Raw genomic sequence first — 27,516 nt, 5'->3', positions numbered from 1 at the left:
GCCTTCACTCCTGACATCTAAGGGAAGATCTGCTAAAAAATGTAGCTAGTTACAAAAATCACTACCCAGTATTTGCAAAGACAAGAATTAGTTTGGCCTGCTTCTTTAGCCAGGACTATTCTGATGAACCCGGGCGTGTTAACCAATTTAGACTCTCAGACAACTGATTTTTCCTATGGTAAGACTTTGACTTTAAAAGGCACATTTTATTTTCACATGAGACGGCTGACATAAAGCTGTTTACATTTCTTGCTGAAATCAATTTATATAATTGTTTGGCCACAGAGTAGTCACTGATTTTTGGAATTGTGCAAATTGAAACACAAAGCACAGGTATGGATTAATGATGTAGGTTTTTCACCACTGCTGCATCCTCCAAAACCAACATGCTTTTCTGCAAAGAGACCAGAGCCACATTCTGCAGGTGTCTGTTTTCTTTGAGGGGAATATTTGGAGGAAACCTAAAAGGGAGGAACTAAGCATTTAGGAAAAATATATTTTCACAGCAGGATATTGTTTTTTCTCTTTTTTTGGTTTAGGTTTTCCATTTGTTACAAGCTTACTCAGACTCCAAACACAGAACGAATTCAGACTTTCAGCACGAGCTGACTGACATCACTGTTTGTACCAAAGCCAAACTCTGGCTGGCCAAGAGGTATGTTAAAACCCCACACGAGCAAGGAGTTATCAGGGGTTAGGAATACATTCGAGAATTGCTGTTTCTAGTTGTGGGGAGTTTTAAAAGTCATTGGCATGGGTTTTCTAAACTTATTGGAGTATTTATCCTTTTAGAACTTTGGGTTGTGGTAAAGAAAGAAAAATATTTTTTCGACAATTTTTCTAAAACTGCTGAGTGACTGAGGGGCAGGCATACAATACAGCTTTTTATCTTCCCACCAGTCAGCTTGTTTTTATTAATACCTGCTATGTGCCCAGTCCTGTGTTAGGTAATATAACAATGAAAGACAGTAATTGACTAAATCACGTGGTACAAACTCTCAGGTGCCATCACAACTCAGAGATTAGAGATTGGTGTAAAAGTAGAGCAGGCACTGAGGGCAGATAGGGCGTCAACAAGAGGGGGTGGAAGTTGCCATTCTTAGGTGGGTAGTAAGGTAGCTTGAATAAGCAAGGTATAGGAGGGTGGAAACATTTATCTATTTTTCATCCTTACCATGGTTAATGTGTTCTGGAACTTAGAACATTTGCTACATGAAAGATGGGGTAAAAAGAATTTCATATTTGATATACAGGGAGTCCTCTCTGTAGCACTGTGTTCAAAATCTGTGTTGTGGGGCTTTGATAGTGGTAGGACAGAGTTCCCTGTGCGTCCTCTGTAAGTTCCAGCAGAGGCCCACGTGCTACTACATTCCATGCCATAGTATACACATTTGATTAAGAGTCAGTATATTGGTTGTCTAATGTAGGTGCCTCTCTTTTTTATTTTTTTTTTTAAATGTACATTTGTTGAGTTCTGTTGGGCTCCCCACCTTACATGACAAGTCAAGTAATGGGCAGTGTGAGGCTCTCAAAGCAGTTTAATTCAGCAAAGAATTGTTGAGCACAGGCTACATGCCAGTCTTTGTGTTAGGAGATGTGGGCATGCGAAGATAAACTAGTCCTGGCCTGAAGGACTTCCATAAGGTGAGAAACATGTGTAAATAAATAATTTTCATCCAGCATGTTAAGTGTAATAACGAATGTATGCAGTGGGTACGGGGGTAGACCAGAAGAGGGGCATGGGAGGGCTAACATCGAACTGGCCATCAAGAGATGAGTAGGATTTTGTCGAGTGGCCAAGACAGAAAGGGAATTCCGGGCATAGGCAGTAGTGTAGGCAAAGACATGGCAGTAGGAAATGGCACGGTAGGTTTGGAGAACTATAAGAAAGTTAGCATTCCTGGAACCTAAACTATAAGGCACATGTGGCAGAGAATGAGGCAGAGGAAATATGCAGAGGCCCCACAGTGCACGCTCCTAAAGGAATCGTTTCAGTGAAAGGGAACCAGTGGTGAATCTCCCAACGTGTGAATATGTGTGTCTCAATTATCTCAGCACTGATAGCTTTGGACAGGACTCTTGATGGAGAAAATTCTCTAGTATCTGAAATGCCAATGAAGTTATGGTGAAGCTCTCATTTTAAATCTGATTTTTGTTTTCTCCATTTTATTTAGAGAGTAGGAGTTGCTTACCCATAAGCTATTTCCCTAAGCCTATACCATTTGCCTTCTGCGTGGCTCTTAGACAGCCTCCCAAGACACATTTCTGGGGAGAACAGGAACTTGTAATCATATGTGTACTCTCAGCTGTTTACCAATTAAGAGGCCAGGTCCTCCTAGCTATTATTTCTGGGGATCAGGAAGTTAGGGTTCTCCAAAAATCATCCTGTTGAAACCCTGCTTCCAGCCAGGACTACTACAAGAATTCTAACTTTACAGTTCTTAAAGTGCTGTAAGGAAGGGGTTTCTGCCCCCTTAGTTTGCTACTGCTTCATGAGTCTCACAGAAAGTCATTACCTGCTGAGCTCCAGAGTCCATTCCTCTTTGTTGGGTGGAATAGAGGAGATGGAATGACAGCCCAACCATTGAGTGGACTTTCATGTGCTACAGTGCCTGAGGATGGCTGAAGAAGCTGTCATCAGCTTCCTCTTCAGCTAGAGAAGTCCTGCTGAACCTGTTTTTAACCCGTCCTGTGGTTTGTAGCACTGTTTTCTAATTAGGCTGTTCATCCTCCTTCCGTTCACCTCCCTGCCCTGCTTCTCTGATTTTTTTTCCACGATTTTCCAGCCCTAGAAAACAAAGGCATGAATCACTGCAATTCACTGGGTTTCCACCTTCCTTGCCCAGAGTCTAGGAAAGCCACTTTTCTGTTTCCAGTACAGTCAACTCTCTATTATCCAAGTGTGAACTTTCCACTTCGTGGGTGGTGTGTAGATGGTTCCTAATACCAGGCTTCCTTTTGCTCCCCAACACATTTTACAAGTATTAATCAGGATGTGTTCAGAGCCTGGAATAGAATTTGGAACGAAAACATACTGCCAAAGCACAGTGCATTCATTCCACAGCTATGTATCAGTTTTTCTATATTATCCATAGGATTGAGAGGATAACCTTGAGGTTCCTTAATAGGAAATTGTAGAATTGGGTGTAAGCGATAAAACCTCAGCCTGCCACATGTCTGCCCTGTCCCTGAGGTCCTCTTACTCCAGGACATGTTTGTCTATACTCGTTAACTCCATGCTCAGGTGGACCTACTCTGGATCCTAAGGGTCCCTTCTCAAAGCAGACCCTGCCTTCACTCTCTCACTTGCTTTTCCCATGAAGATGTTACAATGCAGAGGGTTCCAAATTCAGCTGCTGAAGAGGCTCCTTTATGTCCCAGGTAATTTACACATGAGAGAGGGATAAATGTTCCTTTGAGCCTAGTAAGAATTTTCTGTATCTTTTGAGTATAAGCTATGAAAAATTAATGTTACTGCAAAAAAAAAGTTGGCTTAAATTTTAGCACCAACACCTTTTTCCTTCTGTAATTTATTTGATCATTAGCCAGAGTTCATTCTGTCCAATAAGTACAAAAATGTTAGCGGATGTGTCATTTATTTGTCCTTTTGTTCCAAAAGAAGGTTTTAAAAAAAATTCACTGGAGCCATTAGATAACCAATTCAGGTTTTAAGTTTTGACCCTAAAACTGAGGGCACATAAAGTGAAGAAACTTTTGTCATATATTTGTGTTTTGACTTTGCAAGATTAATAGGGATTTATATGAAGTGATTAAGCAATAGCCATGGAGTTGTTGGGGAATTTTTGGTGATGAATGGTCAGCTTGGCAGCATGGCCTGAGTGGGGGGACTAGGCTTCTACTCTTACAGGCTGCCTCTCATTCCAAGACGTCAAAGCTTTGTGGAAATCAGCTCGTTAATCCTTCCCCTTTTCCCTCCATTCCTCCCTCCTTGATCCAGTTCACTGTCTCTCTCATGACACTAAGGCAGTTTACCAACCACTGAAGGAAAACTAAGCTGACCTAGGCCAGGAACAGAGTAAGAACAGGAGTCTGCCTCTGGCCTGGAAAGGCTGGCTGTGAGTGCCGTGAAAGAGGATATGGGACAGTCCCAGATTGCTGCCCAGTCTGCCACCCTTGTTATTTGCAGATTCTAGCTCTGGATCACTTATTTACTTTGGCTGAGAGTTATAATTGCTATTACATTGGGCTTAAAATTTTTCAGAAATTAATTTGGTTATCTCCTTCTTTGGTTATAAAAGGGAGGGGGGAAGTGTGTGTGTGTGTTCCTTTTGGTAAACTTAGTAAACTAAATGGACTATTCAGATTAAGTGCAATGGACGATGTGATGACCAGAAAGAAAAATGTGTCCTACTAAAAGTTTTTTCACCTTTTTTCTTGATTGTGAATATAGTGTATGGTTTATCATAGAAAATCAGTCAAGTACAAAATTTAGAAAACAGGAGAATAAAGTCTAGTCTTACCACTATCTAGTGGAAGACACTATTATTGGTTAACAGTTATATGTAGTTACTTCATCTTTTTTCCTTTTTCTTTTTTTGCTTTTTTTATCATGTCGAAGTTATGCTATATATATGTTATAGCTTCCCTTTTTTGCTTGATGGTATCATAAAAGCATTTGCTATTATTATTATTAAAAGCTACTTATGGTGCAACTACTGTGGAAAACAGTATGGGGTTTCCTCAAAAAATTGAAAATAGAATTACTATATAATAATCCAGCAATTCCACTTCTGAGTACATACCCAAAAGAATTTGACTTGTACAGTGTTTAAATTTCTTTTTTAAAATGACTTGTTGGAATTAAAAAATCAGGAAATTTCATAGTAAATCAAGATTTACAACTTCTTATGAAAAACTGGAAGATCTGGCAACAGGAGGCCCAAATTCCCATGTGACCACAATGGGCCAGAGCTCAGTGTTGGCCATCTCTCTCGATGGAACACTCTCTCTGTGCTTTGCCACTTCTCTCATTAGTTACCTGCTGAGCTCCTGTGGAAATGTGAGTTTGTGACCCTTGGTATTGGTATTTATTAAGTACCAGGTTGGCTGATGGTAAGTTAATTCCAGACAGTAGTTCTTAATGCTTATGGCTGCATATTAGAATCATGTGGAGAGGTTTTAAAACCTACCGATGCCAGGCCCTAGCCCCAGACTTTCTGATTTAGATATTTTAAGTTATGTCAATTGCCCTCAAAAGTGCCATTTAAACCTGAAACTCTGGTGCAGTTGATTGTCCTGGAAGCTCATGGAACATTTTTTTAAAATTTATATTTAATAAAATTTCTTTCCTATTCTTGTTACTTACCACTATGCTAACGAGGACATTTTTATTTTTTGAGGTGAGGCTTAAATAGAATAGACTATACCTGTATGACTTTATTCAATAAGTATTTATTGAGCCCTGCTGTATGCCAGGCTGTGTCAAATACTGCAAGTATTTGCCGGGTGCGGTGGCTCACGTCTGTAATTCTAGCACTCTGGGAGGCCGAGGCGGGTGGATCGCTCAAGCTCAGGAGTTCGAGACCAGCCTGAGCAAGAGCGAGACCCCGTCTCTACTAAAAATAGAAAGAAATTATCTGGCCAACTAAAATATATATAGAAAAAGTTAGCTGGGCATGGTGGCGCATGCCTGTAGTCCCAGCTACTGGGGAGGCTGAGGCAGGAGGATCGCTGAAGCCCAGGAGTTTGAGGTTGCTGTGAGCTAGGCTGACGCCACGGCACTCACTCTAGCCCGGGCAACAAAGCGAGACTCTGTCTCAAAAAAAAAAAAAAAAAAAAAGTACTACAAGTATTTATTAAAACCACTACTTCAGTGTAAAGAGGGCAACGAAACAGAGCCTTATCAAATAGAATCACGGACTTAGAATTTTAGAACTGGAAAGAATCATGAAGTATACTGTAATCCATTCTCACCCACATGCATGTGGAAAACCACAGCCCAGAGAGGCCAGGTGGTCTGTCCATTTCATACAACTGGCCAGGAGTAAGATCCTACCTAACAACTACTAACGTGTTGAGGACTTGGCTCCCAGCTCCTTCCCAGGCTCTTTCTACTGGACCACACTGCCTCCATCTGTCCAGACAGTGTTTTATGTCAGGGCTTTGAATGGTGGTAACTTAATCTTAATTCTCCAGAACAGTGCTTCTCTGAAAGAAACTGTGTACACAATTCACCTAGGAATCTTGCTAAAATGAAGACTCATCCACTAGGTCTGGGTGCAGCCCTGACATCCTGCATTTTTAACCAGCTTCCAGGTGATTCTGTTGCTGCTGGTCCTGGGACACAGTACATATTTTGAGGATCTAGGGTCAGAGAGCCAGCCACTATGATTGTCCAACCCCCAGTTTGAAATACGCCTGCCCTCATGCTATCCTTCTCAAGGGCTTGTGGCTGAGCTTGGAGCTATAGGAGAGGGCTGAGGCTACAGAAGGGACTGGCCCAAGATTCTCTCCCCATCTACCTGGGATGCCCTGTGCTAAGGGGCTGCATATCCCTAGGCTCTCTATGGAATGTCCACACTCCTCGTCCAGGCAGTCATCCCAGGGGCCTCAGTGCCTGGGGTAGGACAGTGCTTTGTTGGCATGCAGTGAGTGTTTATCATTTTGAAAAATAACAGTCTGATATTCTGGTTAGAAAAACAGGCTCTCCGGGATATAAGAATAGTCTCAAGGTTACTAGGAAAGCAATCTTGGAAATAAATTTTTGAATAAAATAGTGTTGATAAAGGGAAGAGATGGTACAGGGAGGTTAATGTTTGTGGAAGAACTACTCTGTGTACCAGACCTAATGATTTGCTACCCCAAGTTAATTCTGATTTGCAAAAATTATTAATTGTCTGATCATCCACTTCCCTATTCAGCTTCCCAGCAGTGTCCTCACACCCCATTTCTCCATCTCCCTGTAAGTACTTCCAGTCACTTCCCTCTCTCCTCCCCCATCCACCCCCTTCTCCACGCTCACAGCTAATCCCCCTTTTCTCTCTAACTGGTCCCCACTGAGCAGAGTGGTGTGCTCCTTGAGGGCCTTTGGATTTAAATGCCTAAGGAAAATAATGCTTATAGAGACAAAGCTGGGGCTTTTGTGTGGCAGACCCTGTTTTTCCCTAGGGAGTCTGTGGCCAGCTGCAGAAGTTCTGGTTTAGGATTCTGTTTTGCTTTCCAGCAGCCGAAGACAGCATTTATTTTCTAACCACCAGATTTATTCACATGAGAGACTACACTTCCCAGGCAGAAATACTGGGGTTTAGGTCTGATTCCATTTTCCCCCTGTCCCTCAGCCCCATCCCAAATCCCTTGTGGACTGGTCCTTTCCCAAGAAGGAGGTCCTTCTTTCGCAATGACTTGAAATGCAAAGAGGCCTCAGCTCTTTGCCACAGCTGCAGGTTGCTGTTTCACTTTGATGCCATTGAAATGAATCCAGTCCAGAATGATTATTAAAATATTCAGAAGAGCATGTAGCATTTTAAGGCTGTCATTTGTGGTCCCTGCCAAAACTTTAAGGGAAGCAAGTCTTAACAGAGATGGTTAGTCACATAGCAAGTTTCCAGGCATTGCTGGGGGTTGTGTTTTGCTTTTTGGTTTGTTTCTTCTTTTCTTTCTCCCTCCCCATCCCTCCCTTCTTTCCTTCCTTCCTTTTCCCAGTATCCCCTTCCCCTTTTTTTAATTTTAGAAAAAAAAAGGGAGAGGATGATACCTGCTTTTTTTTCAACCCCAAGATTTTATTGAGAGGAGAAAAGTTCTCATTAGGACCCCTCTTTAATCCTCCCAGCACAGCCTATTCAAAGTCACCTTGAGCCTCTTGCAGATTTAAATGATGAGAAAAGTGAAGTTGGTGTATTTTAGACCTAAGCTTGTTGACATTTGTTTGCTTCCCATTCAGACTTCTTAGGAATGTTAAAGGTCATGATATCTCAGGCTAAGATCCTATTTGTATTTTTTAAAAACAGAAAGAAACATTAAACTATCACATTTCAACCCAAACAAGTGGAACAAGGTACAAAACATTTCCTTCATTAAGTTAGTCCCTTTAAAAATACAGCCTCAAATTTTGAAGGAATAAGCTGTTTGAGAAGAAATGAAGTTTGAAAATATATGAAGTATTTCTTGTAGGCAGGCTGAGCTTATGGAAACTAGTCTGGGTAAAAGTAGTCAGAAGTGATCAATATATTAAACTGAGCCCTTGAACAAATTGCCCAAGATCAAAGCTTCTTCATATTGTGGCAAGAAATAAAAATAGCTCTTTTACACAACTGCACACCAAGAATTCAACCCCCAACTGCTGATGCCTTATACTTTTAAATACAGAAATCTGGAGACCTAACCTGGAGATGGCAATTAGTTCAATAGAGGGCTCAGAAATATCCGTCTCGCTCTACTTGTAGCTGTTGGCTTATTGGGGTATTACTGTTGGAAGATTTGGGCAATGTTGTCATTGCCCAGCTTGCAAGGGAGTGCAGGCTTTAAGTGTCCTCAGCACATTCTCGTAATATTATGTAAAGCCCTAATATAGTGGGTTATTTTTTTTCCTTTAGCATGTAACATGTTCCATCTTTTGGATAAATCAACACCTTCATTACTTTCATTGAGCCATTCCCAGTGAATTAAAGCCATTTCAGATTCACAGATACTACAAGGCAGTGCACAGTGGGAATACAAAGATGAATGATATTGTTTCTGTTTCAAAAACAGTCTAAGACAGGTATGGATTTAATTAACTATAAATAAGAATTGAGTAAATGCTGGAATTACTTAAAGTGTGTTGTGGGAGCTGAGAAGGGAGAAATAAATGTCAGCTTGAGAGAATAGGGCTGTCAAAGAAGTCTTCTAGGAGGAGGGAGAAGTATTTAAAGGCTAGGTGAGATTTAATTATTAGGTAAAGTTTTCTTAGATTGGAGAATGAGTAAGGTTACACTGGCATAGAACCTTTGTTGCCCAGTTAATTATGAAGGTCTTATTGCCCAAGTACAATGAAGGAATCTTAGTACAGTCCTCAGCCTTGTGGGAACCACATTAGGCATATATAATGGGGTCTGTGTTATCAGAGTTTAGTTATGGTACAATCTAATTGAAAAGAGAGAGCTTATGCACATGAAGGGATTAACCAACAGTGAAACACATGTGAAAGTTCATAGGATAAGTATAAGAGTTCCAAGAAGATTGTAGACTGGGATAATCAGGGGAGGCTTTCTAGAGGATTTAGAAGAGGGGTATGACTTGGGCCTTAGAACAGGGCTATGATTTGGAAAACACCAAAAGTTTTGGGAAAAGAACATGTCAAGATTGTGGACAACATGTGCAATGGCATGCTATAGGGAACGCGTGTGACATATCATGGACCAGTGAGATAGAGCTGAAGAAGAGATGCTGTGTTTTGGAGAGTAGTGCAAGATTTGATGAGACCAGTTGTGGTAGCCCTCAGATGTCAGCCAGAGGCATATGGACTTGATCTAAGAGTTAAGAGGAAGTCAATAAGCTCCGGCTGACACTGGTAAGTAGGCTGCTATCTGTATGCACATGAAATACACTGAGGAATGCTTTAAATCTTTCTAGCCTCTCCTAGTGGTCATAAAAACTTCTAGTCTCTCCTAATGGTTTACAAAAACTCTCTAGTAGCAGACCAACAGCTCTCTGTCCCTATCACCCAGAAGCCCTGTTCCCTGCCTGGGTGGCTAGTAAGGGAAATAGAGATATTTGTATACACTTGAGACCACATGGCTTTTGCCTTTCCAACATTGCTAAGAGGACCATAGAACCACAGAATTTACAGCAGTAAAAGGAATTTAAAGATCATCTAATCCACTGGAATTCTTTCTTCAAACAGAAGCTTGCGTGGAAATTCAAGCTATTGAAGATGGTAGAGACGGTAAATATGGTTGAAGCTGGGATGGGTGCCTGAAAACCCACTGGCATGGCTTCCCTCCCACTGGGAGCCCCAGAACAGACTCCCTGCCAGTGATCTAATCCAAACTTACTTGTAGAAGAGGTAGTAGAAACGGGAGGCCCGTGGCTTCTTCCTACTTAACAGATGTGGCTAGCTTAGAAGATAGCTCAAGTTAGGGATGTGAATAGCAGGTTTGGTTTTTGCCTCGTGACCTGCTTCCTTCCTCTCATGCTGCCTGATCATCCTTGTAGAAGATACTGCAACCCCTTCCATGTCCTCAGGCTGCCCAGGGCCCCTCTCAGGAGCTGCCTGCCTGGATAGGGCTCCATGCTCCATACCTTCTTGCTGTTAAAACTAATTATTCTATCCCAAGTCAGTGCAGAGAAAAAAAATTTAAAAAGAGAGAGAAAAAAGAAAAAAAAAAAAAAACTTAGTTATTCTGTATCTTCTTTCCTCAGAAATCTACTCTCAGCTGGCTGGCTGCCACTTAATATGACCAAGAAGTCATGCTAACATGTTACTATTAATAAATTCTAATATATGAATAAGTTAATTCTCCTGGGTCACACGACTTTTTCGGCAGTGATCTTTTGGAGACAGTACCTTTAACCTAAGTCAGTAATTCTGACTGCAGGCCTTCCACCAACGCACAGACCCAGCAGGAGCCCTTGTCTGCCCTCATGTTGAGCTGACCTCAGCCCTAGTACGTTTGCTGTGTGTCGCCAGGGTTCAGGCCACCTCCAGGAGGGCTGTGGGCAGCATGAGCTGGTCCTATGTGATTGGGCCAAGGCCGCAGCTTTGAGAGAGGCCCTCTAAAGCCTCACTGTTCTTTCCTTCTCCCCAGCGCTGGTGATGGCCAGGCTTCCTCAGCAACCGGACTGGCCCCTAGGCCTCTGGGGCTGATATCTTCCCATGAAAGTTCAGGAGCTCCCTGAGCCAGAGGGGTCCTCACCAGCTCACAAGCCCCTGTGTTCCTGGGTGACCACAGGAGATTCCCATCTAGAGGTGCTTGGTGAATGGGAAGCTTCTGGCCTGAAAACACACTGTGCTGAAGTTGTGAAGGCGCAGAGTATACTCGAGGTTAGCAGGTCTGGGTTCTGGTCCTGGCTTAACTGTTAATATTAACCAGCAAGGTGTGACCTATAATTTCTTTAGGCCTTGGGTTTCTTATTTTTATTTTGTTTGTTTGTTTTGAGAGACAGGGTCTCACTCTGTCACCCAGGCTGGAGTGCAGTGGCACAATCATAGCTCACTGCAGCCTCGAACTCCTGGGCTCAAATGATCTTCCCACCTTGGCCTCTCAAAGTGCTGGGATTACAGGCGTGAGCCATGGTGCCTGGCCTAGGCCTCAGATTTTATCTGAAACATGGGAAGTTCTAAAATGAGGGCAGGGAGGGCATGGTGGGTAATGGATATGAAAACATAAAGGCACTAAGCAGGTATAGGAAATGTCCATTGTCAAATAATAAAGTCCCTATGGACATAATGAGCCATGTTGAAAATGTGTGCTTATGTTGGTCCTTGCAGAAACAGCTGTGCTCAGAGCCTTGCTTTTCCCTAGACCGTCTACTAGGACACAACACCACAGCGTGTGCTTTGATTGCTTAGCACAGTGCCACTTTTCATCTGATTGCATTTGGAACACATGAATACAATTTGTTTTTCTAGAAAACCTTGATTCTATTTTTGGTTTTTGCCCTGATCTGGGGTAGGTCACTTGATATGAGTGACTTTGCTGATTTGTAAAAATGAGAATAATAAATGCCTGATTTTTTTCCCCTCTTAAGAATTTTATAAAGATAAAATAAAATACAAATATTTTTTGAAGATAAAACTTTTTTTTTTTTTTTTTAGAGACAAGGTCTTACTCTGTCGCCCTGAGTAGAGTGCAGAGGTGTGATGATAGCAACCTCAAACTCCGGGGCTCAAGTGATCCTCCTGCTTCAGCCTCCCAAGTAGCTGGGACTACAGGCACACGCCACCACACCTGGCTGATTTTTTCTGTTTTTGGTAGAGATGGGGTCTCGCTCTTGCTCAGGCTGGTCTCGGACTCCTGACCTCAGGTGATCCTCATGCCTTGGCCTAGAGTGCTGGGATTATAAGAATGAGCCACTGTGCCTGGCCAAGATAAAACTTTTAATAAAATGCTGTTGATATTATTATTATCATCATTATTAGTATCGTTGCCAGGGCTAATTTCTAAGTGTGTGATTTGCCAAGTTCACATTACCACAGTTCTGTAGACTGTGCTGTTAGAAATTCTCACCTCGTGATTTATACGGACTTTTCATGAAGCATCCAGAAGTTTTTATTCACCTTACCTATTTATCTTTTTTTATGTTCCTAGGGATAAAGTAGTGTTTGAAAAGAAAGGAGACTTCTGTTAGCATTCAAATGTAATAATTGAAGCTATATATCCTCTAAGCCCCAAACTGTACAATAAAAGTTTTCTTGGATACTACTTTTCTCCCATAATTCCTAGCACATAGCTTATTAAGTTATTAACCAGCAATTTCTCTGGCAGCATATTAAACTTTACTTTTAAACAAGTCACAGAGGGAGGGAAACATGCATCTCTCATAAAAGGAATAAAAAACATACACCCTCTAAAACAGTTTCCCCGGGCTTTGAACAAATCCCAAGCCCCACACAAGGTCTCTTTTTCATCATTCTCTGCATATAGCTTGAGTGTTAGTACATTAATGAGAAAAAGGTGCCTAATAGAAAGATGGAAAAATATGAGGGCCTCTGAGGGTGTGGGAGGCTCCCTGGGGGTGCTCTGAAAAGGCAGGTGAGCCTTAGTGGAGAGAAAAGGTGAAGCCGTGGCGTTGAGGTTGTAGGCTTCCTCTCTAGCAGCGGCATCCCCAAGGGAAGCAGAGGAGGCTGTGGCTTTGGCCCTGACCTGAGAAGGGGACCGCAGTGCCTTCTGCAGACTGCTGGGGCCTTGCTGAATGCCTGCCCAGAACCCTGATAAAGTGATTAAGGCCCTCTACTTTCACAGATTCCATTCCTCAGGAGCAATACCTGCTTTTCCAGGGGAAGCCCACTGTGTTTCGTAGTACGCGGCAGAACCTTTGATCACTTTCTGGACAGAGTCACAGCTCATGGTCTCTTGCTTTGTGCATGGCAACTCAGTAAGAATTCCTTGTAAACTGGTCAACCACCAGAGCAGGGCATAGAGGATGGCTTCACTTTAAAAGGAAAATCCAAGTAGGAGGGCTGCAGGGCAGCTTATACATGTGGGTGTGAGTATAAACACTTGCAAAGCTCCAGACCAAGAAAGGCTGGGTGGATGTCAGAGCATACCATAAAAATGCAGCTCTGCCGTCACACCTCCCCAGGGGAGGGCAAGGTAAATGAGCAGTCTCTGGTAGCCAGCCAGGCCCTGCATGCTGCTGCCAGCTGGCCCTGCATGCAGAGCCAAATCCTCAGTGTTACAGTGGGGAAAATAACTTGTTTAAAAATATATATTCTACAATTCATGACCATTTGGCAATTTGGTTTAAACAATCCCCTATTGTTCCTCCACGAATGCCATGGGATGGTTACTTGGCTAGGGGCTGTGGTAAAAATGGAAACCAGAGTGGCAGAGGGGGGTTCTTTTTATTTAATTTACACTTCCACATTTACATGGCTTAATGTTGCCTGCATCAAAGAAGTACCTCCTAACTTCGGTCTGCAACAGTTCTTCCTTCCATAACCAAATATAAGGAGAGGCAGTGTCTGGTCTGCAGACAGCTACCATTGCAGTGACGTGAACTGCCAGGACGACAAAGATGGCCAGTGGAGTCTCTGGGATCAGGCAGGTCAACAAAATATCCTGGGTTGAGTCAGCCATTCACCTTGTCCTCGGAGGCTGTTTGCGGGATGGCTAGTCGAGGAAGGTTTCCTAGAGGACAGGCTTTTAAGAGAGTTTTAAATAAAGGGCATGGAGTGGCTGGACATGTATCAAGTGTTGGGACCATAACAGGATGTGGGAAAGTATTAGAGGCGATTTGCCCCTTTACCTCTTCTACCATTTTCCCTCTCCCATTCTTCCAGCCTCTCTTCCTTCTTCCTTTTCCCCCATTCCACTTCTCTCCTGCCTTCTCTCCCCTTACTTCCTGCCTACTTTCCCTCTCTTTTTCTGGTTTTCTTCTTTCCAGCCTGTTGTGGGCCTGCAGGTGGTCCCTAAGATATTGCTTCATTAATTCCAGTGCTGGCTTTGTGGCAAGACGCTGCCAGTGCTTCTTGCTCATTGTGGTTGAGAACAGAAGTGGTCTGAGCTGCCTGCATTGGAGCTGAGATTAGAGGAAGAGCCTGGTGGGCTGGGATGAGTCCCTGCTGGGGCTTGAGACACCGAGTCATTCCAAGCCATAAGTCATTCTAAGCTGCACCTGTTTGATTTTCTGGAATTTCTTCTCTTTCACCAGCCCAAATCCTTCCATGTCTCCAGACCCCTCCTCTATGACGTTCTGTCTGGTTATTTTATGTGTATTTTGTTTTCTTCCCACGTATGCAAGACCATAACTCTGCAAGGCCAGAACCTTGTCCTCTCCTTCCCTTTTCTACCCCAGATAGTATATCCCCCATGGTGCTCAGTAAATGTTTCTAGATTAATCAAGTTAAGCCATGCATCAAATCAGGATTCTGGGGGAGTAGTTCCTTGGGAACTGTAGTGACCCAGACTCTGACTAGTTTGAGTTCCTTGACTTAGAGACCTTAACAGACGCTAGCAGCCTAAATCCAGAACAGCTGTTTCCAGCCCTCTGAAGATAGTAGTGAATTCTTCTGCAAGAGTTTGGTATGTCCAAAGTGAATTGTCTACTTCTTCCAGGGAGCCCACTAAGGCTTCGTAATATTGAGTGGGGACCCTAACTTTCCAGTGTGACCTGAGCTAACGGGGTCCCACTGGGGTCTTCACCCTGTGGAAATTGTGGAGCTTTGAAAGGTCACTCCTAAGTTCTCCCATCTTGGGTCCTTGCTCACTCATCCTGTATCATTTCCTGCTGTCCCTCCCCCCACCACGTACCCTTAGCACTTATTATTCGCTAAACATGTCATGTGCTCAGATCTTTGGACATGCCACTTCCTCTGCTGGTGTCACTCTGCCCCGTGTGTGTGTGTGTGTGTGTGTGTGTGTGTGTGTGTGTATGTATATATGTACATATATATGTATATGTGTACATATATATACACACACACATGCATGATACACATACACTCATGAAATCATGCAGTTTGAAATTTTAATAATATCTATATATGAACAGTCTGTAAAAAAATGCAACATAGAGGGAACTTACTCAAGATTTGTTGTGTTTAATTTCAAGTATATTTGCTTTCAGCATATCCACTGTCATTTTGGATACCAAACATAACTCTATTGATAGCATTCAGTGTAACATAGGGTAGCTTATTACTTGGAAAAGGAAAAGAAAAAAGTCCAAACAATTATTTTATTTAAATTGTTGCATTTCATTAATTATTTACATGTTAAATCAAAGATAACTTATTAAACATTCATGCTGGCCAGGCACGGTGGCTCACACTTGTAACCCCAGCACTTTGAGAGGCTGAGGCAGAAGGATCACTTGAGGCCAGGAGTTTGAGGCTGCAATGAGCTATGATTGAGTCACTGAACTCCAGCCTGAGCAACAGAGAAAAACCCTGTCTCCTAAATTTATGCTGAGTGATGACTTTATAGAAACCCTATATATAACAAAAACCTTAATGAAACAATGCTCACCCTTTACTATTTTGTTACACTCTGATTATATTTTCCTCCTTCCTCCCTCCCTCTTTTTCTAGCTCCTTTCCCCCACTCCTCTTTCCCCCTTGCTCCCCTCCTCCCTTCCTTTCTCTTCCTTCCTTCCTTCCTTCCTTCCTTCCTTCCTTCCTTCCTTCCTTCCTTCCTTCCTTCCTTCCTTCCTTCCTTCCTTCCTTCCTTCCTTCCTTGTTTTGCTGGTTACTACCCACTAATTGATTTCATAACCAACTAAATGAATCATAACCTGCAGTTTGAAAAACACTATTCAGGACTCTAAGTTCCTTGAGGGCAGTGACTATGTCACTGAATCATTTCATCTTCATATTTCCAAACCCTGGCATTATTCCTGGCTCTCAGTAGCCTTTTAATAGATGTTTTCTGAATGAATAGGCCTCAGTTAAAAAGATCTGCAGTCACTGGGATTCCGGAAGGGACAGGAGAAGTGAATAATTTATCGCAGACTTCCCAAGAGCTCCTGCTGTCCTCTAGACACTGGGGCCTTTGTGGACGTGTCTGGGAAGCCCTGCTCTCTCTGCCTGCCTTCTGCTTCCCCCACCTTCCAGGAGCGAGGCCAGGAGGTTTAATGAAGTTCAGAGATTTCCCAAGGCAAAATCGTATTAATCAGGTTCTCGGTGGATATTTGTCAAGGGACAAATGATAAAAAAAAAAAAAAAAAAAGAGTGGAAGAAAGCAAGATTCTTAACAAGGCCTTCATTTCGTCTTATATATGTAAACTTAGTCCCGACGGTACCTGATTCCTTCTACTCCTTCTAAAGCCACTATTATGCTTCTTTTCAGCCCATCTGTTAGACCCTGACCACTTCTGATTTTTTTTTTTAATGCTATAAATCTTCATTATACCATGCCCCATGCCAGGATTTTTCCATTTGGGGGTAGAAAAAATTCCCAAGCCCACCAAAACCCTGTGGCTTGGTTTCCTGTCCAGCTGGCTTGCTGTTCCTCAGGATTTTATTCCCAGCATCAAAGTGGCTTGACAGACTGAGAACAAACCTCTGGCTCACCCTGAACTCACAGTGTACCATTTCCAAGTCAGAACAAACACCAAGTAATAGCAAGAGAAAAAGAAAGAAAAAAAATTATTTTCCTGACTTAGAAGCCAGTTCAGAGTGAAGCCCAACTCTGTGACTCCAGACAGGGATGTTATGTGGCTTTGGCTGTCCTCAAGGGTGGAGCCATGAACGGTGGGCTGCAGGCCAAAATTTCTCTCAGAGTCATCTCGAAGGAGAAGCCATGGATGTACTCCTTTGTGGCCCCAAATCCTCTCTGTTTCCTGGAATCCAAAAGCAGCAGCATTTGAGGGAGCCTCCCATGATCTCGGTGGCTACATCAGGCTTGGCCCCAAGCCTCATGGTTATGGAAGCAGTCAGAGTGGTTCCTGAAGTGTCCCAGGAGGCCAGCAAGGTCACCAACCTGTGCCGGGTCTAAGGGAGATACAGGACGCTTCAACCTGGCAGAGGGTGCCAAAGAGTGCCAGCCTTTCCTCTATTCATTTAGAAATTTTAAAAAATATATTAACTTACCTAAAAATCTCATGGAAACCAGGCTCCTCATCAGACTTGAAAGCCAAACCAGTTTCCCAACAGCTTCCCTTTATGATTCTTACGGCTCCACAGAAAACCAAAAAAACATTTGGGGCAACAAGCTATGACTTTGTGAGGCCTCATGGGAACAGGCAGTAGGTTATTACACTAAGGAACAACCCAGGTAGTAAGTATAAAGTATCCCATCACTTGAAAGCCTGGCCTGCCTTGCTCATGTTCCTACCTTCTCAACCAGTCTCTAATCTTTTCAAGCTGGCTCTCCCCTGGTCCCTGGACAGGCCAGACATCTATTGCCCACATCTATTGCCTCCTGTCAAAATGTCCTTCCTTGTCAACTCAGTCTGTCCAAATTCTTTCCTTTAGAAAAATGGAACCGTAAAGTACTAGAAGAAAATATGGGAGATTTAAAAATCTTAGAGAAGAGTTGGACTTTGTAAGTATGATGTAAAACCCAGAAGGCATAAAAATATTAATATATTTCACTGCATAAAACTAAACATTTCTGAATTGCAAAAAAAATTAAAGTTAAAAGACACATGGCAAACTGCAAAAACATATTTGCAACACATGGCAGACAAAGGGCAGATTTCCTTAATATACAAAGGGCTCCTACAAATCAGTGTGGAAAAGACCAACAACAGGGGATTTGAACATAGTTCACAGAAAAGAAAGTTCAATGAGATATTATTTTTCACATCATCTTGGCAAAGTCAAAAAGTTATAATGCACTGTATTGGCCAGGTTGTGGGGAAACAGGAATTCTTAGACACTGTTGATAAAAATGTAAATTGGTGCTGTCTCTTTGGAGAGCATCTTGTCAAGATAAGTGAAAAATTTATTAATAACTGTGCAAATACCTTGACAAAGTAATTCAGCTTCTAGGAATTTTGCCTCTGAGTATATATCCATATGCACAGAACTGATGTACAAATATATTTATTTCAGCATTGTTTTCTGTAGCAAAGTATCTTAAACAATCTCAATTCTGTCAGTAGGGTGCAGATACATCCATGAAATGGAGTAGTTTGTAGCCATTAAGAAAATGAGGCAAATTTCTATGTCCTTAATAGAATGGTATCCAAAATATATGAGTGAAAAGGAGTAATGCTCAGAACTTAGTAGATAGGAACCACCATTTATATAAAAATAACCAAGTGGTAACCATAGATAGATGCTTATAACTGAATAGAATGTACCTGGAAGGATATACTAGAAAGTAGCAGTAGTGGTTGCCTCAGAGTAATAGAATGTGGCAGGCAGGTAGGGTTGTGGAAAGGGGACTTCAGTTTCACTGCATGTCCTTTTATACTATCTGAATTATTTTTATACCGTGTTTGTGTGTTACCTATTTTTTAAAACTAATTTTAAAAAATAGCTAGGCATAAATTTGAAATTAGGCCAGACTCAAGGTATACATGTAAACTAGTGGTTTCCGTAGTAAGAGTCAGAGAGCAAGTAGATACCATAAGTGAAGCAAGACAATGGGGCTGTGATGAGGAAGGGCAGCAACAAAGAGACCTTGATACAAGACAGTTCTGCTTCAAATCAAAGGTGCCTGATTCATACTTAAATGAGCATATGCCAGCTCCAGGACATGGGCAGTTCAGGATAGAGGTGGGAATAAACTTTAGATGAGTGGAAAAACTGTTAATTTACAAGGAATGAGAAGATGGGTTTAGGGACCAAGCCAAATGGAAATCCACTAGCTGGAACACTTGTCCCAGTTCCAGTCTCATCCTTTACTCTTATGCTGGAAGTAGAGGAGAAGACAGGAGTGAACACATCTAGATCATCTACCATGGCCAAGCATTGAGGTGGGCATTTTAAGTTTACTGTGCCACAGTGAGTGCTCACAGTGACTCACAGTGAGGCCGTCTTAGGCCATTTTCTTTTGTTACGACAGAATATCACAGACTGGGTAATAATAAAGAAGAGACATTCATCCCACTGGGTAATAATAAAGAAGAGACATTCATCCCACAGTTCTGGAGGCTGGAAAGTCCAAGAGCATGACAGTGGCATCTCGTGAGGGTCATCCCGTGGTGGAAGTGTGGAAGGGTGGAAGGCAGCATCAAGTACACAAGGCAGAGAGAGGAAATCAGGCCACTCGCTTTTATAACTAACCCACTCCTGAGATAACAGCATTAATCCATTCCCTCATGACCTAATCACCTCTTAAAGACTCTACCTCTCAACAATGGCAATTAAATTTCAATGTGAGTTTTAGCAGGGACATTCAAACCATAGCAGAGATGATAATGGTGATAATAGAGTTCCCATTTTACAGGTCAGGAATCTGATTCAGGTCACAGAGATAAGAAGCAAATCCCAGACTCAAACCCCGGTCCCTACTGTTTTTACTACTTGTGCTGGCTTATTAGTACGCCAAAGAGGTTTTGGCTCTTTTCATAGTCAATATGAGCTGAGACTAAAAGTCAGAGCCTTTTAGCACTATTATCCAAATAAAGTCCTTAGCGGGATGCAGTGGCTCATGCCTGTAATCCCAGCACTCTGGGAGGCCCAGGTGGGAAGATCGCTCGAGCCCAGGAGTTCGAGACCAGCCTGGGTAACATAGCAAGACCCCATTTCTGGAGGGGAAAATTTTTTTTTAATTAGAATAAAAAATCCTTGTTCTTCCTTTTGTATCTAGACCCCCCCAAATCTGAACCCCCTTACTGTTTCTACTATATGGCTCAAAGAGTAAAATAAGCCACTCCATTTATTGAAAGAAGAAATTCCATTTATTGGAAAAAAGATGCCAGCTCCAGTGTTTGGTAATTTCACATGTTTGTTATTCAGCTTGTTATTTCCAGTCCATAGATATGGTTTTTAATACATGAATGTAATTCTCCTTCTCCAAATTGCTAAATCAGTAACTTTTGTGACCAATGATTCTCCTGCCCCCAAATTTCTCTATTTAAGAGGAGAATAACAATATCATCTCCCACCACCTTTTTTGTTTTCAGCTGACAGGGATGGTTTTTGTTTGTTTTCAGTTTATTTTATTTGGAGCCAGAGCATAGAGTTTTGTCTATTGTGTCCACACATATCCCCAGCTTCCACCATAGCTCAAGTATTTCATTTTCTTACTTGAGTTACTGATTTTCTTGCCATGGGTGATCATACCATCTTTTTTTTTGTTTGTTTTTGAGACAGAGTCTCGCTTTGTTGCCCAGGCTAGAATGAGTGCCATGGCATCAGCCTAGCTCACAGCAACCTCAAACTCCTGGGCTTAAGCGATCCTACTGCCTCAGCCTCCCAAGTAGCTGGGACTACAGGCATGTGCCACCATGCCCGGCTAATTTTTTCTATATAGATTTTTAGTTGGCCATATAATTTCTTTCTATTTTTAGTAAAGACGAGGTCTCGCTCTTGCTCAGACTGGTCTCGAACTCCTGACCTCGAGCATCCACCCTCCTCAGCCTCCCAGAGTGCTAGGATTACAGGTGTGAGCCACCGCGCCCGGCCCCATACCATCTTTTTTAGTATTCGCCATAACTGAGAAAGCCTCATGAGATGCCTGGCAGAAAATACCCATTTTCTCCTTCCTGTGACCCAGACCTCAGGAAGAAAAAGTACCAATGTATTTTCTGTTCTTTACGTTTCTAGGCAAAATCCATGTTTGGTGACCAGAGCTGTATATATTGATATTCTCTTCCTGTTGACTTGCTGCCTCAACAGACCCACAAAGGACAGCCAGCCAGGTATGATTCATACTTGTATCATATTTTGGAATGGTTACAGGTTCTTGAAATGTAGGTGGGGTTTTGAGCGGCTCTACCGTACACTCCCCCACCTTCTACTTCTGTAAGACTAAACAGTGTCATGGAGTTCTCTCATAGAAGCTTCTCAGGGAAACTTGTCCTTGTTTACTTGGAAGTTTGCTATTTATTTTCTAGTAGGTCATTCAGGGAAGAGTTTGAACTCTACTCAGATACCCATTTTCTTTGAAAGGGTATCATTTTCAATAACTGAGAGTTCATTCTGTTCCATTCTGTGTAGATAACTGAGCCAGGCTCATTTGATTCTGGAGCCTGGATTTTTGAGACTCTATACTCAAATCTACCCCTACACCAATGCGCATATGAGTTGCTACCTCAGTGTCTGACTTTATACATGTTCCTTGGTCATATATGTTTCTGTATATGAACCTCGGATTCACATATAATTGTTGTATTTTAATCATGATCCACACAGTGGTTTTTTTCCCCCCCTAAAGGAAGAAGGGCAACTCCAAATAAAATTTTTTTGATGTGTTTATATAAGAGGCCGCAGGAAGTGCTGTACATGAGTTCCAGCCCCCAGACTGAAACTGATTTTCATCAACACAAGCTGGAATGCAGGGTAATGAGCCTGCAACTGGTTAAAATCAGCCTCTTCTAATTGATTAGGCCTGTCTAAAGGAGGCTACAATTACAAAGTCAGATTCTGAGTACAAGCAGGCCAGGGCTTTCCTCTGTTACATTTAGTCTGTCAATGATTTGTTGTCTTCAGTAAATACATTCAGGCTGTCAAAATCTAGCTCTGTCCATATGGAACCCTGTTCCCAAATTCAAACCAATTTAAAATGCTTTGGGGGGGTTGTGGGGGGTGGGGGAGTGTGAAACCGCCTCACCCTGATCGATGTATATTAGCCCACAAAGCCCCTGTGGCCATGCAGAGGTAACAAGAACACAATAGACTTTCATCAGCTCCACATCCCTGGATAGGGGTAGCTGTTGTATCTGCTTGGTAATATAGGATCATATAGTTTTATAGCTCTAAAATGGTCCCAGTTTATGCCTCTTGTTCCAGCATTAATAGTGCCCCCTTTTACTCTTGAAAGTGTCCAGGTTTGCACAGTAAATTACAGGTCACCCTATCTATAAGGGACCTCAGAATTATATCCACTTTAGTTTACACTTGAGTTAACTGGGATCCAGAGATTATAAAGAGATTGTGGATCAGATGTTACCAAGTAAACTGTTTTAGATTGCTACCATTTCTTTCAGTTCCAAATTCCATATAGCTTTATAATACCTCTCTTCTTATTTCTCTAAGGGGCCTTGGCCATAACGGAGTTGCTCACTGCTTACAGATCCATTCATTTGGATTCTGACAGTTTTGTGGTTGACTATAACCATTAGTTTATTTGAATTGAGTTCTTTTTTTTTTTTTTTTGCCTTATTCAGTACCATTATTCCTTATCTAGAAGGGTTAACCCTTAAATGTAAAATATCTTCTTCTCTCTTCCCCGGCCATGCAACCTTTACTGATGAGCTGGGCTCCATGAAGATGACTTGGCTTTTTTGAACCATCCTTTCCTCCAAGCTCTTAACATTATTTAGTGTTTATACCCTGCTCTTAACATTATTTAGCATTTATACCCTAATTAAATGTGATCACAAGCAGTCTTTCATTACTCAGCATTATTTCACTTGCATCCATGTGTTACTCCTCTTAAAGTCATTACTTTGCAGAGTAAGACATGTTGGAATGATAATATTTTAACATATTGGATTAAATTTTAAAATATATTATTAAAATTAATTTCACCTGTTTCCTTTACTTTTAAAATGTGGCTACTAGAATAGGGGGAAAAGAAAAGAAAGAAAAAATTTTTTAAAAAGTAAAACTGCCATTGAAATATGTGAATTTAACTATGTCAAATGGAGAGATCTGAAAAATTGTTAATGACTTGTCATAAAAACTAAAAAGGTACATTAAAGTAACATTACTGATGATGAAAAAAATGTGGCTATTTACATTTTAAATTAGATATATAGGCAGGGTGTGGTGACGTGCACCTATAATCCCAGTTACTTGGGAGACTGAGACAGGAGGATCACTTGAACCTTAGTTTAAGACTAGCCTGGGCAACACAGTGAAATGCCATCTGTCTATCTTTATGAATGTATGTATTCATATAAAACATCCATACAAATAATGGTGGCAAATTTTCTTCCTTTGAGGGTAGAGTAGATTTTTGGATCTAACCAAATATCAAATGAAATGGTAATTAAAATGGATAGCACTGTTTGGGATAAAAATAAACTGTGAGCTTAAAGTAGTGAAATCTATTCTTGTGTGTTTCATAAATTGTTTCCAAAGGCAGTTTGAGTGATAGATAATTATATCACCAAATAAGGTGATCACTTATTTGAATGTGTAGATTTCAATAAGTTTTCAAAATAATGTCTTGATATTATAGTGTTACCTTGTAAGCTCTTTTGAAAGAACAGACCATATCTTAGATTCTCTGTCACCCAGCTAAGCGCATAGCAAGCCCTTGTTTAATGGGTTTATCATTAGCTGATTGAGTAAAATACAGTTTCATCAGTTTTTAGAATAGTAACAGTTGTTATCAAGATACAAGTTTTATTTAAACTCATGCATCAATCAAATGTAAATTCATTTTCTGAATTGAAATGAGAGGTTTATATCACGTGTATATGTTTATAAATATATACCTACGTCCATTATTAGCCCACAAAGCTCAAAGTAGGAAGTATACCACATAGACTCTAAAGCCAACTCCCTTGGTTTGAATCCCAGATCTGCCATATGCTAACTTTGTGACCTTAAGTAAGTTATTTAACCTCTTTGAGAGGTTAGTCTGTTTCTCAGTTGCACATGGGGATAATAATAATATCTACATCTTAGAGTCAACTTACATGTGTAAAGCCCTATGTAAAGAGTGTGCTCTGCATGGCACAGAATAAGTACTCAATAAATATTTTCTATTATTATTATCATTTTCATTAGCTGGAAACCATGCATCTAATCCAGTCCCCTTCAGCCTGGCAGAAGTGTGTTCAACCCATCAGCTTCACACTTCTCCTCATATTCTTAAACATCTTCGGGAAAGAAGAAATGTCTGTTTTCCTAGGAAAACATTGACATATAACATACCTAACATATCAAGTGTCAGGAATCCACTTGATTAGGGATGCCCCTGCCCCTCTAACTCATCCAGGAAAAGATCATCTTTTTTCTTGTTCATTTAGTTTTTCATTCATCAGACATGCTAACATCAAACATATATTGAGCACCTTTATCTGGAGATAGGGATGAATATGTCTTGGGCTTATGAGTAGGTGTGATAAGGAATTTCAGATGCTGTATATAAAAGAAGTGTGTGTGAGACACATGTGAGGCACTAGAGAAAGAAAGGTCATTTCTACTTGGGAGGACAGAAAAGGCTTCCTAGAGGAGGAGGTGGTTGGGCAGAGGTTTGGTGATGGTTAGGGATTCACCAGATGGGCAAGGTGGAGGTGGGTATTGCATACAGAGGGAGGGGCATGGCCAGAGCCACAGGGGCACAAATCAGCACAGCCTTCAAAGAATTAGGACAGGGTGGCTGGAGTGTTGGGTTCAAGGCCAGGCAGGTGTGACTTAGAAGTAAGGCTGAGGAAGGCAGAAGCTCAGTCGTGGGAGGCCTCATATGCCAAAGTCTAAGGAGCTTGGACGTGACCCTGTAAACAAAGGAGATTATTGGAGGATATAAGAAAGAGAGTGGGATCCGGTGATTTTTAAGACAAGGTGGCATTTCTTTCTCTGCCCTTATCCTTAAAGGATTCTTAGGGCCGTATGGAACCAAGTTCCTATTGTCACTCAGAAAGAATGTAACTGAAAATTCATTCAGTGAATATCAGGGAGATTTGCCCAGTTGTTGTGATAACCAGTACTAAGGGTTTGGGCAGCAGGGGTGGGGGATGGAGGGTCAGACTAGAATTAAAGGCAGCACAGTGCTAAAAATAGTTGTTTCAAGATGGAGGGATTATGGGGGCGTTCCTCCTCTTATTTTCTATTTCACTAATTTTATACAACATAATTCTGTTTCATTCATGTGTATATAAACATGTATTTAAACATTAAATGTGAATCTTGAAAGGGATTAATTATTCCAAATAAAATGAAGTAATAATTTCAGGGAAACTTTTTTGGGTAGAAGAGGATTTGCCCATCCTCTCTCAAATGCTATTCTGTAAGTGACCTTGGAAGGCTGATCCTATCTCTAAAATGTCTTAGAACCACATTGAAGGGCTAGGGGCATAAACAAGGAGAAAAACAGTGAAGGAGAAAGGCAGAGAAGATGATTAGAAAAGCTTAAGATAATGATGTGTTTTGTGTGATTCAAACTTTTATCTTAGTACTTCCCAATCATTTGAGGTTTCCTCAGCCATTAACTAGGTTTTAAAAATTCCAATCTGGGGGTTTTGTTTTGAGTTTTAAAGTGATTTAAAACCACAAGGACTCTCTGTCCCCTGTATTCTTTTTCCTCTTCTGAATCCAGCTGTCATCATTAGTATATATCAGTTTCCTGCTGGAAAGAAAATTATAGTCTGTAGTTGGGGTTGGGGAAATGAGGAAGAAAAATGCCCACTGCCACCAGGACTCAGAGGCTGGGTTACAGGCTGGGCAGGGACACAGAGACGAGAGCTTTAATTCTAATTTTAAACCCATCTTAAATTATTTGCTCTCAGGTTATAAATTTTCCATTGAAATATCTATTTACTGAAACACCACCTAAGACTTGACTAAATATTTACCCCTTTTACTCTGAGAGATGGACTTTCTGTTTCTCTTTTATGCCCACACCCCTTAAATTTGTGTTTGTCACAGCTATTGAATTGAACATTTTCTTTTACCAGGTATTCAAACAAATACTTTACCTACTTGCACTTTCATCTCTTGGTGGGTTAATGAGTAGGTTTTTCCTTTCCTCGTCTCCATTTTACAAATTTTATGCAACCTAGTTCGCTTATAATTGTATGTATGTAATAATGTATTGAAATATGAATCTTGAAAAGGATTAGTTAATCCAAAAGAAATAAATGACGTAATAGCAATTTTATAGAGATCTTTTAGGTAAGGATTTGTCCATCCACACCCCTTCTGTAAGTGATCTCTGAAGGCAGTTTCCCTACTCCTGAAATGTGTACAGGATGCCTGTTATACCCTCATTTTTAGGAAACATTATTTTCAATACCGTGTTCCTTGTAGGAGTCATAATAATAATGGCCAGCATTTACTGAGCACTTAGCTCTATGCCAAGCGCTGTACCAAGCATTTTATGTGCATTGGTGAAGGACGTACTAGTGTTCCTTCATTTTAGACATGAGGAAACTGAGGCATATGCCTAGTATCATGTATGTACTAAGGTGGCAGAGCCTGAGCTCTCCAACCACCCACACTGTGGCCCCACAGCACAACCAGGGCCAGAGTCAGGAAACACCAATCACTCTGTTAGGGAGGGGAGTCCCAGAACCTCTTTGTGGTCTCAGCTTCCCAAGCTTCTGCCCCTGCTGCAGAACCCCCAGGCCTCAGAGAGGGGTCCCCTTTCCAGGAGCTTCCAAGTCATAGGCTTTTCTGGGGCCTTTCTGCCTGAGTTTCGGTTTCCCGTCCCAAGGTTGTGTGGAATCACAGGAGAGCATACCCAGGGCTGACGTGAGTTACTAGAAAGAGAACGCGCGACTGCTGCCCTTTTCCCGGTGAAAGTGGACCTATGGCCACTGCACAAAACACTCCCAGTACCAGGCTGCTGGTGACTGAGTTTGGTGGTTTGTCAGTTGGGTTTTATAGTTCAGATCTCATCACTCTGCCAAGTGCAATAAACATTTTGTTTTAACTGGAATATAACTTTTATTATTGTTATCATTTTTCTTTAAATGCCTTAAAAGTGACCAGCCTATGAGAGTGAAGTCAGAATCCCTAAATAGTCTAAATGCCAATTCAGTGTGTTTGAGTTGTAGATCAGTATAAGATTAGAAGACAGGCTCTCATTTATTACTGTTTGGATTTATATAATGGAAGTTAGGTAATGTAAGCCTCCCACAGGCCAGCTTAGATGTTGATGATGGTTAAATGGTAAAATCTGTGAGAAGTGTTCCACAATGCCTTGTATTCGTATGGACTAGAACATGAATAATACATGTGTGACATGAATAAATAGAAGGGCAGTGATTTTTATGACATATTAACTTCCTTTACTTAAATTCCTGGGAAATATAGCTGAACAATTACAGGGAATAAAAACATTGGCATCTTACAAACACCTGCTTTATTTGGTCTAATTAGGTTAAATTTAACCAGTTCCATCTGAACAAATTGAAAACAATTCTTATCTGGTCCTCAGTCATGCACTTTATCGGTGTTGGATGCAGATGTGTTTAATATGACACAGTTGGTACTATTCTCTCAGCTCTAGGTGGGAGATAAAAGGAAATTGAGAACATATTTTTAGAGTCTTCTGGGGACTTTGTATTTCTGGGCCTACAGCTATGAAATTTCAAGGAAAAAATACAGGCTTTGTGGTCAATAAA

General features: G+C 41.4%; 1 protein-coding gene across 1 annotated transcript in view; it reads left to right on the top strand.

Annotated features, from left to right (window-relative positions):
• The window catches only part of THADA (THADA armadillo repeat containing), a 298,298-nt gene that overhangs the window by 211,414 nt on the left and 59,368 nt on the right, over positions 1-27,516 (top strand). Inside the window, exons 31-32 of the mRNA XM_045549490.1 lie at positions 540-655; positions 20,822-20,916. Coding sequence (XP_045405446.1) covers positions 540-655; positions 20,822-20,916 — 211 coding nt within the window. The remainder of the gene's footprint in view (positions 1-539; positions 656-20,821; positions 20,917-27,516) is intronic.

The sequence above is a fragment of the Lemur catta genome, chromosome 4 (genome assembly GCF_020740605.2).
Source record: "Lemur catta isolate mLemCat1 chromosome 4, mLemCat1.pri, whole genome shotgun sequence".
Classification (NCBI taxonomy): domain Eukaryota; kingdom Metazoa; phylum Chordata; class Mammalia; order Primates; family Lemuridae; genus Lemur; species Lemur catta.
This window is presented reverse-complemented; position numbering and strand designations above follow the sequence as displayed.